The sequence below is a fragment of the Saccostrea cucullata genome, unplaced genomic scaffold (genome assembly GCF_032062105.1).
Source record: "Saccostrea cucullata isolate Sc308-1 unplaced genomic scaffold, CSIRO_AGI_Scuc_v1 ctg1725, whole genome shotgun sequence".
NCBI classification, from domain to species: domain Eukaryota; kingdom Metazoa; phylum Mollusca; class Bivalvia; order Ostreida; family Ostreidae; genus Saccostrea; species Saccostrea cuccullata.
Window position 1 is genome coordinate 42,501 of NW_026929188.1, and position 17,768 is coordinate 60,268.

Here is a 17,768-nt window from a genome sequence, read left to right on the forward strand (position 1 = left end):
GATGCTGCAATTTCAGCAAAGGAATGACCAGGTTAATGTTTTTGGAGCAGGTTAACATTTTTGGTGCAGTTTTTGGTGTGGGTTTCATTTCCAAGTAACTATAAGTCCTATGTTGACCAAACTTGCATGGATGATACATCTAAGGATGCATACTACCGAGCTTGATTTAGATGCTGAATCTGACCTACATTTTCCGGTTGAGTGAACAGGTTAAAGTTTTGGGTGTAGGTTTCATTTCCAAGTAACTATAAGCCCTATGTTGACCAAACTTGCATGGATGATACATCTAAGGATGCATACTACCGGGCTTGCTTCGGATGCTGAATCTGACCTACATTTCCGGTAGAGTGAACAGGTTAAAGTTTTTGGTGCAGGTTTCATTTCCAAGTAACTATAAGCCCTATGTTGACCAAACTTGCATGGATGATACATCTAAGGATGCATACTACCGGGCTTGCTTCGGATGCTGAATTTGACCTACATTTTCCGGTTGAGTGAACAGGTTAAAGTTTTTGGTGCAGGTTTCATTTCCAAGTAACTATAAGCCCTATGTTGACCAAACTTGCATGGATGATACATCTAAGGATGCATACTACCGGGCTTGCTTCGGATGCTGAATCTGACCTACATTTTCCAGTTGAGTGAACAGGTTAAAGTTTTTGGTGCAGGTTTCATTTCCAAGTAACTATAAGCCCTATGTTGACCAAACTTGCATGGATGATACATCTAAGGATGCATACTACCGGGCTTACTTCGGATGCTGAATCTGACCTACATTTTCCAGTTGAGCGAACAGGTTAATGTTTTTGGTGCAGGTTTCATTTGCAAGTAACTTTAAGCCCTATGTTGACCAAACTTGCATGGATGATACATCTAAGGATGCACACTACCAGGCTTGCTTCGGATGCTGAATCTGACCTACATTTTCCAGTTGAGTCCAAGCGACTATGAATAGTTAAAAGTTTTTGGTGCAGGTTTCATTTCCAAGGAACTATGAGTTCTTTAATGACCAATCTTGCATAGATGATACATCTAAGGATGCATACTTCCAGGCTTGCTTCGGATGCTGAATCTGACCTACTTTTTGTGGATGAGTGAAAATGTTAGTTTTGATGCATGTTTCATTTCCAAGGAACTATGAGTTCTTTAATGACCAATCTTGCATAGATGATACATCTAAGGATGCACACTAATGGACTTGCTTCGGATGCTGAATTGGACATACATTTTTCAGATAATAGACAAGGTAAAAGTTATGGTTGCAGGTCTATTACCAAAAACTATAAGGCTTATATAACATTGTATAAACCAAACTTGCACAAATGCTGCATCAAGAGATGAAAACTCTCAAATTTGCTTCAGATGCTGGATTTTCATTACATTTTCATGAAGAAGAAGTAGTTTAAATTTTTTATGTAGGTCTATTTCAAAGTATCAGATCAAAATTGCTTTTAAAAATATTTTCATTTTTGGAATGTATACTTTTTGTTGGTTATTATATATAAATTGTGTGACTTTGCCTTACTTAAAGACAACATTCGTTGAGGTGAGCTCTGTAATCTCTGATTACCTATGTTTTGTATAAAGTCTGACGTGTCTGTGATGTATGAATTTTGTTTCTGAACAATGGGCACCAGGAAATGATCACAGTAGTGACCTATATTTTCCGTTGGTGTGCCGCATTGAGAGATAATTGGCCGACCAGGTGGAAGTTTTCGGAGGCTGCATTGGCCTTTTGAAAGTGCATCAAGCACTTGTTTGTTAATTTTATGTATTTTAGGGAGCAAATACAGACTCCCACATTTCAAATTGACATTTTTATTTGTGCTTAAAAACCAATAAGTTTCCTTGTCTAAAGTTTGGTTTTGATACATCTCAAAAACTTTAGAATGGATGCTCTGATGTAGAGCTTCTAAATCAGGTTTTTTTACTTGGACATAATAGGCAGAATCGAGTTGTCTCATGCCTTCTGAGATATATTGATCTCTGTCCATTACAACAACTGTGTTGCTTTTGTCTGCCTTTTTAATTACAATCCCAAGATTTCTTTTTAATGAGACAAAGGTTTCCCTCTCATGTTTAGTGAGATTGTCTTCAAAACATTTGATTGGCATTGATGTTAATTCGAGTTTAGTCTTATCGATATACTTTTCTAATGCATCACATGTGTGCTCTGGTTTGTAAACTGAGTGTTGTCTAAAAGGATGCAATAAATTGTCATCGGAATTGCTGAACAAATATCTGCACCTTAATTTTCTTGCAAATTCATCAAAATCTCTTAGTACAATGTTTTTGGCATTGTAAGACTTAGGACTTGGTATAAATTTTAGTCCTTTGCTAAGAAGAGATTGTTCAGCACGTGTCAAACAATGTTTTAACAAATTTAAAACTTGGATTCCAGTTTTCCTTATATTATTCAGCTGCAAGTTACAAGCAGAGATAGATCGTACTCGTAAAAGAGCCTTTTTAGATTTCTGTTCTCTCTTAAAGCATCTACCCATTTTGCTTGCAAGATGAATAGAGCAAGTATGAGTAAGAATTATCATCAATGCCAATTTGTTTGTAGCGCATGTGCAGAGTTGGACACGCCTGGAATGTTTCAAACAATTCTGATTGGTGGAGCAAGTACACATGCAGTTTTAAACATGTTGAAAATTAGTGTGAAGGAGCCAATATGATAAGATAATGACATAAAAAAGTTCAATCAAAGGGCGATCCATAATGAACTTTTGTTATTATATTGGCTGTATATCTCTGTCAAAAAGTCAACCTTTTTGGAAATTTTTTGTTGTAACAAAAATTACACAGATGTGACTCACAATGGAGAGGTCTTTGATGACAGAGATTTCCTGTGTAAATTTTATGGGAAGCATGAGTAAGATAGAGTTGCCACCCGGCACCACGTGTGCCGACGGAAGAGGACCTGACACCTGAATCGGTGTTTCGGGCACATTTTAGGAATTTTCCAGGGTCTGCCACTCGTCAGAGGTCAAACCCAAATTAAGTTAATATATTTTAGCTGTATAGGATCTCTAGCATGGTGTTTCATGCAATGATAATAGTAGTGGACATGTATTGTTTCTGTTCCACTAATTAAGCTTTGTGAATATAAAGCTGTATGTTTTGAATATGTCAATGAATAAGACAATATTAAGGAGAATTTATATTCTCTAAGATGCGAGCTGAATTATTTGTTCGTCTTGTTTTGTGGTATAAGTTGTACTAAACAGTTAACAAAAGTTGTTAAGTTGTACTAAACAGTTAAAAAAAAAAAAAAAATAAATAAATAAAATAGTGCATGTGCCTCTACTCTACAAATATTGTCTGCTACAGAGCACGTGTTGAAATAGACATCAATTCTGCTGCTGCTCTGATAATAGTGCTAAGCCCTGCCCCTCAAGCCATATATGCTTAATTGCTGTAGAGGTGTAAATTTTTCTAGGTCACTCTCGGCCTTTAACCTTGGATATAACTTTTGATCGGTAAGGGCTGGAGCTTTCATACTTCACATATGTAATCCTTGTGAGAAGACTTTTCATTGGATATCAACAACTTTGACCCTTTGAACTTGACCTTGGAGTTTGACCTACTTTTAACTTTAACTTTGGTCTTAACTTTTGAACAGTAAGGGATAGAGCTACCATCCTTCACATATGTAATCCTTGTGACAAGACCTTTCATTGGATATCAACAACTTTGTCCCTTTGACTTTGACCTTAGAGTTTGACTTACTTTATACAAACTTTAACCTTGGCTTCTGAATGATAGGGGCTTTCATACTTCCCACATGTAATCTTTGAGACAAGGCCTTTTTAGTAGAAACCAACAACCTTGACCCCAGAGTTTGTACTACCTTTAAAAATGTTATCTTTGGTCATACCCTTTGAACAGGTGGTGCTAGGGTTTTATATTTCACATTTGTATTTCTTGTGAAAAGGCCTTACTTTAGGTACCAACATATTTGAATTGCATTTGAGAAAGCTTAATCTTCGCTATGTTGCCAAACCGGGGCATCTGTGTTTCACAAACAAATCTTGTTTCCCCATTTTTAGCTCACCTGAGCCGAAGGCTCAAGTGAGCTTTTCTGATCAAAATTTGTCCGTTGTCTGTCGTCGTTTTTGTTGTTAACTTTTCACATTTTCATCTTCTTTTCAAGAACCACTGGGCCAATTTCAACCAAACTTGGCACAAAGTATTTTTGGGTGAAGGGGATTCAAGTTTGTTCAAATGAAGGGCCAAGCCCTTTCCCAAGGGGAGATAATTATAAATTAGTGAAAAATTAATGGCATTTTTCAAAAATCTTCTGCTCAAGAACCACTGGGCCAGGAAAGATGAAACTCATGTGGAAGCATCCTCAGGTAGCATAGATTCAAATTTGTTCAAATCATGACCCCTGGGGGTAGGGTGGGGCCACAATGGCCGATCAAAGTTTTACATAGGAGTATATAGGGAAAATCTTTAAAAATCTTTTTCTCAGGAACCACTGGTCCAGGAAAGATGAAACTCATGTGGAAGCATCCTCAGGTAGTGTGGATTCAAGTTTGTTCAATTCATGACCTCCGGGGGTAGGATGGGGCCACAATGGCCGATCAAAGTTTTACATAGGAGTATATAGGGAAAATCTTTAAAAATCTTCTTCTCAAGAACCACTGGGCCAGGAAAGATGAAACTCATGTGGAAGCATCCTCAGGTAGTGTAGATTCAAGTTTATTCAATTCATGACCCCCAGGGGTAGGGTGGGGCCACAATGGCCGATCAAAGTTTTACATAGGAGTATATAGGGAAAATCTTTAGAAATCTTCTTCTTAACATGCTTAAGAACCACTGAGCCAGGAAAGATGAAACTTATGTGAAATCATCCTCAGGTTGTGTAGATTCAAGTTTTGTTCAAGTCATGACCCCTGGGGGTTGGGGGGGGGGGGCAAAATGGCTGATCAAAGTTCTACATAGGACTAGATAGGGAAATCTTTCAAAATCGTCTTCTCAAGTACTTCAAAGCTATGATTAGTGATATTTATGTGGAATCATCCTCAGGTAGTGTAGATTCTAGTTTGTTCAAATCATAACCCCCAGGGATAGGGCGGGCCACAGTGGGGGATCCAAGTTTTACATTAAAATATATATAAAAAAAATCTTCGAAAGAATAGCAAAGCTATGATTAGTAATACTAGTATTTATATGGAAGCATTTTCGGGTAGTGTAGAATTAAATTTGTTCAAATCATAACCCCCAAGGGTAGGGTGGGGCCACAATGGTGGATCAAAGTTTTACATAGAAAAATAAAGGAAAAAAATCCCAAGAACAGAGAAGCTATGTTTAGTCTTTATAGTTTATTGACATTTAAGCATCCTCATGTATTGAAGATTGAAATTTATTCAAATCATGGCCCTTTGGGGTAGGGAGGGAAACAATGGGAATCAAATTCAAATTATTATGAAGTTATATATAGGAAGAAAATGTTTTTGAAAAATCTTTTTATTAAGAACAGCAAAGTCACATTCTGTATTAATATGAAGACAATCTCAAGTAGTATTAAAATTCACCCCCCCCCCCCTTTCAGTGAACTTCTCAGTTCTGATCTGATTTGTGCATATTCCTAGCAGATTTGCTCAGGTGAGCGATGTGGCCCCTAGGCCTCTTGTTTTAAATTTTTGTTTGTATTAATTGTTAATGACTGTTGGGTATTCTCAAGTATGAATTCTGCAAAAGGTTTACAAATTCGAAAACGTGGAATTTCATTATCTGATTGTTCTGAACAAAGACAAGGGAGGCTTTTTTTGCATCAATATACCGGTAAGTACAACCAAAGATAGACTCTAATTTCTGATTGGTCGATTCAGCCAATCTTATAAATTCCAGAAACAAGAATTTACACTAAAAATAACGAATAAATCTATTATTTATAAAAAAAAATTCTGATGTGTATGGCTTTTAACCTAACAGTTTTTGACAAAGATGACCAAAAAGACCAAGCTACTTCACATGTTTACATTCGGAACTCTCTGGATTTCTGTATACAACATACAATTTGAGTTATTTTCTATATTCCTTTTAACTCCCATGTATTTTCTTTGCTACATTGCCAAGAAATTCTATTCTTAAATAAGCTCATACAATGCCTCAATCACCATCTTCACCATATTATATAGAGTCTCCCCCTTTCCAGTAAAGGTCATAAATGTTCCGTTGCACCAAAACTCCAATAGGTCAACACAAAAACTTTTCCCCCCTTCTTTCTTTACCTATATGTCTATAAAATACATTTCACAAAACAATTACTGTAAAACGGGTATTTTTGTGCTGCTAATTTTTACGAGTTTTATAAATCCTTAAAATTTAATTGTGTAAAATTTCACAGAAGTAAAAAACGCCTCACCTAAATTTTGAACATCATCTTATGAGAATATTTCAGTGCTATCACTGCCATTTAGCTAAGTACCTGGAGGCTACAGAATAAGTACTGACAACCATTGGTATTTTTTGGAACTTTTTAATTGATTATCAGTTAAGATCAAACAATAATCTTAATTAATAGACAAATTATAAAAATATCGCCAATTACCTGGCTCCTGTTTGGGACGCATAAATTCTGATAATGGCTTAATTATTACAGACTGAAGTCTTCAAATTACATCCGTTTTTCAAGACTTTGACCCTTAATTTCTTCTTTTCTTTATGCTTGCAGTAAAAACTTCGACATTACATTCAGGGTTACAAAGTCTGAAAATGAAGTAATGCTTTAAAATCTGGTCTTTATATCAAAAAAACTTTTTAAAATGGCAATTTTTCCTAGTCTATATAATTATAGGTATTTCATACAAAATTCTAATAAAATGCATCATATTTTGAGACGGTCCCCATTTCACTACAATAAAGGGAACATTATGTTATTTTCACATTAATATAATGCCTATGTGATTAAATGTATCCATAATTAAAATCTGCATATTCCACCATACAGATTTAAAATTACTCAACTAGATTGGGCCTCGTTAAGATTAAATAAAATTTATGATAAAATTTCCAAAAATTTTTAAATATGTGGCCCCAGGATCAGTGGGGCACAACTGGTTATAAAAAGAATGGATTTCCTCTTTGTTACTCTGATCTCCCTCTGGGTATTTTAAAAGTAACTAGAGTAAGCATGCTAAGTGTATAGTTATGCAATTGTGCATCTTTCAAAATTGTGAATTTCATGGCCTCTGGTGTAAAACAGGAACCAAATTCAATTGTTGGAAAGTTGTTACATGATACTCAGGTAACCTATAAGGCCCATGGGCCTCTTGCTTTGTTGGATGTTTTTGAATCTTTATATTAATCATGGTTTCTTTTCAGATGCAAAAATAATTGTTCATCAAATTATCAAACACCATCTTGGCAGTTGTTTGGTCAGCCGATGTTCTTGGCTCTGCCAAGCAGAACATGCACTGCTGAAGACTTATATAATGGCTTCCTTCAAAGAGTGTCGTAAGAGGAAATTTTAACTTTTATCTATATTTTTCAAAACAAAGTTTGTCAGATCATTAGCTCAAAGAGCTAATGCTATGGCCATTTGTGTGGTGTGTGTAAACTTTTTAGAGTATGGGCCATAACTCAAGAACCCCTTGACCATCATTCTCAAATTAAATGCCACAGGGTATCCTTGGACCAAGGGCTTCAGTTTTTACTAAAACTAGGGTCGTGACCCTTAAAGAAGGGGAGATCATCAGCTATAAACAGTAAAACTTAAAACAAATTTACTGGGACCTATATGAGATTGTACCATGGTTCGGTGTGATTTCTTTTGTTAAAAATGTGGGTTTTCTGTACATAACCCAAACTTTTCTATAACTCCGGCCATCGAGCTGGGACAAAAGAACTATACAATCATGCACAATTTTTAAATGAAACAATCACCTAGCTGGGCTTGTTATGCCAGGAGAGTAAAAAATATCAATTGTGGAGAGCATTGTGTAATAATTAACAGTTAAAAACGGGCATCAATACTTTAACTTTAGTTTTAAAAAAAAACTTCAGAAATCGCTTGATATTTCTAAAAAAAAAAATTTTTAAGTGTCATGACCAGGGTAACGTTAGCTTAGTAGATTCCAATATCGTTCTTTTGATAACCAACAAAGGAAACACGGTACACACATGAAGTAAAAACAAAAGTGTACGCTACTGTACTTAAGGATGTACAACACACCTACCCCCAAAAATTCCTATCGTTTAATTTTCGTTATTTTTGTATATTTAGTACATGACTATATCTACTGCATGTTTGCACATTTTGGACAAAATCGTTCGAGTGGTTTTTGGACAGGAACTTCCAAAAGTTACCCCCCTTTAGTTGTCTATAAGGAGAGAAAATTTTTAATCAATGAACTACTTAAACCTTGATTTTCAAAAAAGCCAGGTTAGATATAAATGTCAAATTTCATTAACTTATTCCTTTAACCATTTAACACAAAAACATTGTCATCTTTTTGATATACATATCATCTAAACAATTTTTAAAGACCTTAAACTGAAAAACTATGAATTATCTAAGCCTTGAAAACTGTGTATTTTATCAAAGTCAAAATTGTTTTGTGAAAAAAACCCTGTCCGTTAGGTAGTGATAGTAAAAATAATCTTCATAATTTTTTGCATAATTTTTGTACGACCAGCTTATGCGATAATAAATGCGTTCCGCGCGTCCGTCCGTCTGATCACTTTGCTATGAATCTACAAATACACATTTTAAAAAACAAATTGGATTATTGCTTTTTTCAAAAAGATATTAACTTACTCCTCCTACAATTTTAGATTTATGATTTCAATATAGCTTGGCACACAAGTAGACTACACAAATGTAAGATACATAAAATAGTGCATCGGTTTTTGATTTCAGGAAAAAATGAACGGTGTTGCCATATATATGGTTACTAAAAATAGAGTTTTGAACTGAATAGAAATTCCTTTAAAAAAAACGCTACTCCTGTGATATACAGTTTTGGTCTTTCATGCCATTATAATTTCAAACATAACTTGGCACACACATTTGCAAGATGTACACTAAGATACATAAAATAGTGCATCGGTTTTTCTATTTCAATGAACGGTGATGCCATGGTTACTAAAAATAGAATTTTCTGAAAGTCAAAGAAATTCCTTTAAAACGCTACTAATTTCTACAGTTTTACTTACATTGTGTATATTCAATATTACTTGGCACACAAGTATTTCTGTGGAAAACGTACACTAAGATACATAAAAGAGTGCATCGGTTTTTGATTTCAATGAACGTTTTTTGTTTTATTGTTGTTATTTAAAAATAGAATTTTCTGTGAAATTCCTAATTAAAATGTTATATAGCCATTTGTACAGTTTTAGTAAAATATCATTTTCAATAAAACATGGCACACAAGTAGTATACAATGAAATGAAATAAACATAAAATTTTATGTCATCGGTTTTTGATTTTGATAAAAAAAACTTATTGATGTTGCCATGGTTACTAAAAATAGAATTTTCTGTGAAATTCCTTTAAAACGCTACTCGTCTTCTACAGTTTTAGTCTGATTTACATTAATATATACTTTATCACTTGGCACACAAGTAGATTACACTAAGATGCATAAAATAGTGCATCAGTTTATGGCAAATTAATTCTTTTGAACATTAATCATGAGGATAAGGATAATAATGAATAATTTGCAGTGGTTAAAACTAAAAAAATATAGAATTTTCTAAAGTAAGAGAGCTCAAAACTCAAATAAAGCTTCTATTAGAAAAAAAGCTACTCCTTCTACAGTTTTAATTTAAGCATGATAAATGTATTGGTAATCTGTCTTTTCACTGAGATATGGGGTAAAACATACAGATACCCCCATCACAGTTCAGTAGCTCAAGCCTTTTATGTTGACAAAGATATTTATAAATAGTGGAATATTCTTTTTAAGAACAATTTTATTAAGATTTACACACCCTTTCCTAACAACAAACATAAATTTTATTCTCAATTTAATTCTTTATACTGTGAATATGTCCAATACTGATGATCTGATTTTCTTGGATGCCTATTACTACTAAAGAAAAAATGTAAGCAAGGTATACAATGTCTTTCCAGCAAAATTATGTCTAAAATTTCATATATATCATAAGTAACATGTGTTGTTGTTTTTTTAATTATTACTGAGTACCTGAGTTCGTATGTAGAAAAATATGCCGTCAAAAACGAAAGTAGGAAAATCCCATCTGCACAGCATACAAATTGTGCCTAAATGAAAACAATAAACGAAAAGTATTTTTAGCTCACCTGAGCAAAGGCTCAAGTGAGCTTTTCTGATCAAAATTTGTCCGTCGTCTGTCGTTGTCGTCGTTGTTGTCGTCGTTGTAAACTTTTCACATTTTCATCTTCTTCTCAAGAACCACTGGGCCAATTTCAACCAAACTTGCCACAAAGTATCCTTAGGTGAAGAAGATTCAAGTTTGTACAAATGAAGGGCCACGCCCTCTTCCAAGGGGAGATAATTATGAATTAGTGAAAAATTAATGGCATTTTTAAAAAATCTTCTTCTCAAGAACCACTGGGCCAAGATAGATGAAACTCATGTGGAAGCATCCTCAGGCAGTGAAGATTCAAGTTTTTTTCAAATCCTGACCCCCAGGGGTAGGGTGGGGCCACAATGGCCAATAAAAGTTTTGCATAGGAATATATAGGAAAACTCTTTACCAAACTTGCCACAAAGTTCCTTAGGTGAAGAAACCACTGAAGGGGCCCTCTTCCAAGGGGAGAAAGAATTAGTGAAAAATTAACTCATGTGAAACTCATGTGGAATCATCCTCAGGTAGTGTAGATTCAAGTTTATTCAAATCATGACCCCCGGGAGTAGGGTGAGGCCACAATGGCTGATCAAAATTTTTCATAGGACTAGATAGGGAAATTTTTTAAAATCAAGAACCACTGGGCCGGAAAGATGAAACTCAAGTGGAATCATCCTCATGTAGTGAAGATTCAAGTTTGTTCAAATCATGACCCCTGGGGGTAGGGTGGGGCCACAATGGCAGATCAAAGTTTTACATAGATGTACAGAGGGAAAATCCTTAAAAATCTTCTCAAGAACCACTGGGCTAGGAAAGATGACACTCATGTGAAATCATCCTCAGGTAGTGAGGATTCATGTTTGTTCAAATTATGACCCGGGGGGAGGGGGGGGGGCAAAATGGCTGATTAAAGTTTTACATAGGACTAGATAGTGAAATTTTCTTTAAATCGTCTTTTCAATTACTTCAAAGCCTTGATAAGTGATATTTATGTGGAATCATCCTCATGTACAGTAGTTTAGATTTTAGCTTGTTCAAATCATAGCCCCCAGGGATAGGGTGGGGCCCCATTGGTGGATCCAAGTTTTACACAGAAAAATAAAGGGAAAAATCCTAAGAACAGAAAAGCTATGTTTAGTCATATTGACATGTAAGCATTCTCATGTATAGAAGATTTAAATTATTCAAATCATAGCTCTTTGGTGTTGGGAGGGAAACAATGGGGAATCAAATTCAAATTATTACAAGCTAATTCAGAGAATTCGTGTCCCCCGCTTAGGGAAAAAGTCGGCTCCCCCTGACTGAATTTGTAGAATTATTAAATGTATACATGTATACTGAAGCAAATAAAATACATGTATGTCAATATGCATATAAAGATTTGATTGCTTATTCTTTATTATGTGTATAGAAGATTTTTTTATATGGAATATTTATCACACTGTAATGATGATTTTATAACCTCATAAATTTTTCATTTCACATGCTGAATACTATCATTTAGTTAAAAAAAAGTATTTAAAAAAAAAAAACAAAAAAAGAAAGGATCGGCCGAGATTCGATCCCGGGACCTCTCACATTTGAAGCGAGAGACATAACCACTAGACCACGGAATCGCTTTACGCGATGTGAAGTATATGCAGAAGTGAAGTCACATACATGTATATATTCATGTTTTCATGTTCGATATTCTCAAAATTTTACACAATCCATGGTGTTTGATTTATTTAGCCTTTATTAAACAGTTCTAATAGATGTAATAAGAACATAAAGTCCGCCAAGAACCTGTTTTATACGCAATAACTCTCCTCATGCCCCTGCGCTAAAAATAGCAACATGTAATACTATAAATACTAATAAAACGGGGCGGGGCACTTTGAGAGGGGCGAGAGATGTACTAGGGAGTTTTGGTATAAAATTACATTGCATAAGCTCAAAATCTTCTTGAAATATCACCCGGAAATGATAGTGTTACACACAGACAGAATGTATAAATTTATGACCTTGAACTTTGACCTTTTGACCTCAAAATCAATAGGGGTCTTCATTAGGCGACAGGGAGTTGTTATGTAAAATTTCATTGCAATAGCTCAAATGGTTCTAGAGATATCGTGTGGAAACGAAAGTGTTTTAACAGACAGAATTTGCTTATTTATGACCTTGACCTTTGACCTTTTGACCTCAAAATCAATAGGGGTCGTCTTTAGTCCATAGGGAGTTGCTATGCTAAATTTCATTGCAAAAGCTCAAAGGGTTCTCGAGATATCGTGTGGAAACGAAAGCGTTACAGACAGACAGAAAGACGGACGGACGGACGGACGGACAAACCCAAATTAATATCCCCCACTTTTCGAGCGGGGGACAATAAAGTTATGTATAGGAAGACAATGTTTTTAAAAAATCTTTTTATCAAGAACAGGAAATGCAGTATTAAATATGAATGCAATATGAAGGCATTCTCAAGTGGTATTAAAATTCAAGCCCCTCCCCCTTCCCCCCTTCAGTAAACCTTTCAGTTCTGATCTGATTTGTGCTTTTGCTTAGCCGATTTGCTCAGGTGAGCGATGTGGCCCCTGGGCATAAGAGCAAATTATTTGCCACGTTTTCTGTACATAGGTATGGAGTTGTACCAATGCAATCATAAATGTCTAGAATCCGTATAACCTCCTGGGCAAAAAATATATACTGCAGCTGAAATGCATGTCCGGCATTTGACCTCGCGCTTGTGTTTTAAATCAATTGAATTTTCTGCTACATACTGTATAAATCTCAATCCTTGCACAAAAATACCCTCAATCATCTTTATACACCCCTCCAACATTTCTGTAGACGTTGTTTACATTTTTGCTTATGTTATATGTACCATAATTTTAAAACCGAAAACGGGAAAGTTTTCGATTGTGGATCTAGCTGATAAAAGATCTAATTTTCATTAAATTGAAATATACCTAACCTCTAACAAACATTTCAATCAACGTGCCACTGTGCACAACAAAGTATGTATCGGGTTTACAAAAATTTAAGTTAAACCAAGTTCATAATAAATTTAAATTATTTAATCTTGACGAATGAAATTTATGAGAACAAAAATATCAAATCAACATATCTCATTGAAACCAAACTAGTTAATTTTTCAATTACATAAATCAGACAAACTTTTTAAACAGGCTTAAGATATGTTTAACTTTTATGTCGCCCGCATGGTGCAGTTGATAGAGTGCCTGCCCTAGAGTCACGAAGTAAGGAGTCGAATCCCACTGTGGGATGTGGAGACCATTTACTGCTCAATGACCCTGAGTGCCGAGTAAAGGACAAAATTTGTAGCTCTCCACCGGCATGACGTGCCGTCTCCACATGAGTGAAAAAATTCTTGAGGATAATGTTTAACAACATACAATCAATTTTTGAAAAGTATTGTATACAAATCACTTAGCCTGTACTCGATGGAGGTGGTCAGAAGGACATGGAGGAGCGTTAAAGCTTATAAAATCCACATATACAGTCCCTGAAACATTCTACTTTCCCACCTGAATGGTGAATGAAAGCTGAACAAACGCAGAGCAAACAGTGAGTGAACGATGTGCGAACGCTGAACGCAACTTGGTGAACGATGTGTGAACGCAGAACGCGAACACAAGCGCAAAGTGAACGGTGAAGGAACGGTGAACGCAAGATGAAAGATTTATTCGGAATTCCTCTGATCTTTTCCTTGCATTGAGATTATTCTATAATTCTAATTTCAGGTGCTTTAAGATAAATAAACAATAGATAAATAAATTTAATAAATAAATAAATAAATAAATAATACAAACATTTTTTTCTGTACTTATTTGTACCGATGTTTTAAATCGATATTTTTATAACATGATTTTAATAGCCATAAAACATGTGAATTTGTTACCAAACGTGTGTAGATTAAATATAAAATTAATCTATTTATATAGTAAATATGTTTATTCTTTTCACTAATAAAATAATGTGGACTTCTGAAGATAAAACTATGACTTATGGAATGAATGAATAACATTGTACGTGGTTTAAGTAACCATACATGTATTTCCGTGCCAAGGCAATTCTGAGTAAAATAACGAATTTTTTTTTTATTCACAATTATTTGTTGACGTACTGCATAAAAACTCTCATTTTATTTAAATTCTAATGCAAAATAATCTATATTTATGTGTCTTTTGTATTCTTTTATGATGGTTATCTTAGCTAACTTCTACATGTATTATACTCGAACAAGATGATGGAAAGAGGCATTCAAATTATTTGTAATAGATTAAATTTTTAAAACTAAATAAGTAATGTGCTGTCATAGTTTTTATGGAACAGAGAAATGTACAAGAGAGAGAGAGAGAGAAAGAGAGAGAGGTACCCCCTCGATTCTCAGATATCTGTTGTATCAAATAAAAATTCTCATTATTTTTTCTAAATATTCCAAGCAGTAAAGGTAATTAATTTTTTTAGATTAACAAATCCATTTGACAGAAATCATTGGCTTTTATTTTCCATCATGAAGTTCACACGGTTCACAGAAAGTCCACGTGCTGAACATGCCCAAGGCAAAGAGTCACTTAGTATTTCCAAGAAGTTTTAATATTTTTCCCTATCATTTCTAGATATGATTTTTGCATTCCTGTAGAAAAAATAAATAAATAATGGGAATATATACTTGGAAGGATTAAGTTTTAAATTGAATTTGAAACATATTCCCTGCCAATTTAAAATACTACTGTTGGCACAAGTTTATTTTAAAACACTATTGTTTAATGACTGTTTGATGTTGGTTTTAAGACTGATTTTCTTGTGTTACAATACACATTAAATATTAATTATACCGAATGGCAAACATATATTTAAACATATGTTTAGGTACAGTGAAGGAAGGAATTTTCCTTCTCTAATTATAGACTATTTTAAGCAGTTGGTCTTTTCTAAAATTTATATCACACTATCAATTTAATTAGCTCTAAAGATATTTAATTAACTGAATATTTGCAGTACTGTTCATAATTCTCAGACCTACGTGTAGTTTAAAATACGTGTTACTGTAGAAATAAATTTTTTGTGTATTCTTGTCCTGTAAAAGACTTGGATTAATTATTATACATCCATTAATAATTTGTCGTCTTTAAAATTACAACAAATTGATGCCGTGGTTGATGCATTTGTACATTGCCCTCTTTTTAAAGTTAATATTTTAGCATTGTTCTACATACATGTAGGTACTTAATGTATTATTTTCCAGGGAAATTTCATGAAGTAAGTAACAGCTGAGTTATGAAAATAGAAATATAGATATCATAGATAATTTTTGCAATGAAATAATTATTCTTCAAGCACGATATCTAATTAAAGTTATTTAATTAAAAAACGTGTAAATCCTTACCATCAAAAAGATAAGTCCTTTCACTTCGGAGTTCCGAATGACAATGAAGACTGAATGATAAGTGAACGGTGAACGCAAGGTGAACACAAAGTAAACGGAATGAAGAGTGAACGGTGAACGTTTTGTGAACAATGAACGCAAGCGCACAGTGAACGGTGAACGCAAAACTGGGAACGAAGAGCTAACGGTGAACGCACGCTGAATGAACGGTGAACAAATGCTGAATGAACAGTGAGCGATCAGAAAAATGGGAAAGTAGAACGTTTCAGGGACTGTATAATCAGACCAATTCCTAAGCTGACTTACAAATGAATGATTTTTGAAAACTATGGTACAAGTCATTTACCCCTTATCATTCTGTTGATTATGTGCAGATACCCGATGGGCATGATCATAATGACAACTCGGGAGCTAAGCTCCCTCTTGTCATTATGACCACGCCCATCGGGTATCTGCACATAACCAACAGTATGATATGGGGTAACTACTACTAACTTCGCTATATCCATATTTTGTTATATCCATATAAAAGACTTGTAAAATTTATATAGTTGGGGATCCAAGATAACTTGGCTATGTTCAGAAATTCACAATATCGTGTTCGTACTAAACAAGTTTTACTGTAAAACCTAAAATACTCGTTGTTAAAAGAACGATTGTGAGAAAATGTCACATGAATGATGGACATATATAAAAGCTGCATGTGCTCCTTAAAACTGATCTTATATGATGGAATAAAACATGATTTAGGTTTACTAGCTTACATACACATTAATTAAAATTTAATACAACTTTATTTTTATTCAAATCTTTATAATAGGATCGGGATGCATAGCTGAAGGTCACAAACACAAAAAAATGGCCGCGTACGAAGCGTGTTGACGATAGGCAATTAAATTATTATAGCAAAGTCATAAAACATGTCATTTATGTCTAATGTTAAAGATTCTCTACCCCAAGGAAGGAAACTTGTAAGATTGAAGGCTGTTGAAAATAAAAAAGGGCATTTTTAAGCTGTTATTCATATGATTTTCTCAGCGTCAAAATAAGGTACAAGTATCTGGTCTGACAAAACTTTGACTGGTCCAACAGAACATTGGACTTAATAGACCAAATGCCTGACAGTGATTAAAAAATTTTGACATGTCTGGGCCCGTTGGCTTCTTGTTCATAATATGGTTTAAGATTGGGTTCATACTGCACTAAATTAATTATCTAATTGAGATTGTCATGTTCAAATTATTGCTGTCATTAAAAGCTTGCTGGGTAGCTTCATAATGACAAACTAAATATAATGTTCTATCATATTAAGAAGTACCGGGGTATATCAGGTATTTATTGGCTTAGTATCTTTAAACTTTGTCAGCTGATGCATCTTGGGTTTTCAGAGAATGTCGACCAAAGAGTAAGTCACAGTGACCTTCTTTTGACATTTTATGGCTATATTTAAGTTTCTCAGGTATTTATTGGCTTAGAATTTTCAAACTTTGTCAGTTGATGCATCTTAGGTTTTCTAAGAATGCATGTTGACCAAAAAGTAGCTAGGTCACAGTGAACTACTTTCAAAATTGTATGGCTATATTAAATTCTTTTCAGGTCCTAATTGGTAGAATCTACAATCTTTGTCAATTGATGTATCATAGGTCCTTGGTGAATATCAAAGACAAAGTAGGTCACGGTGATCTATTTTAAAAATTTTAAGGCTGTATTGAAATATTTCAGGCCCTGAATTGCTTAGATTCATCAATCTTTGTCAATTAATGCATCTTGAGTCAGAAAATTTCAATCAGAAAGTAGGTCACCATGACTTACTTATGGTATTTCATGTCTATATTTAAATAACTCCAGTCCTAACTGGCTAAGGTCTTCAGAAAAGTTTAAAATGTAGGTCATGATGACCTACTTCTGAAATTTTTGGAAATTTTAAAATATTTCAGGTACTTTCAAGCTTAGAAACCCTGTTCAGTTGATGCATCTAGGGTCCGCAGAATGTGTTAAATAAAAAGTTGGTCATGGTGACCTACTTTAGGAATTTCTAGGCATTGTTTGAATATTTGAAAAAATAAGAGTATTAAGAGGCATTGATAAT

The 17,768-nt window shown here is 34.3% G+C and overlaps 1 protein-coding gene across 1 annotated transcript in view; it reads left to right on the forward strand.

The window, feature by feature from the left end:
• Positions 1–17,768, forward strand: part of LOC134280029 (ubiquitin carboxyl-terminal hydrolase 4-like) — a 140,287-nt gene that overhangs the window by 28,642 nt on the left and 93,877 nt on the right. Inside the window, exon 6 of the mRNA XM_062762458.1 lies at positions 7,336–7,467. Within this exon, the coding sequence (XP_062618442.1) occupies positions 7,336–7,467 (132 nt within the window). The remainder of the gene's footprint in view (positions 1–7,335; positions 7,468–17,768) is intronic.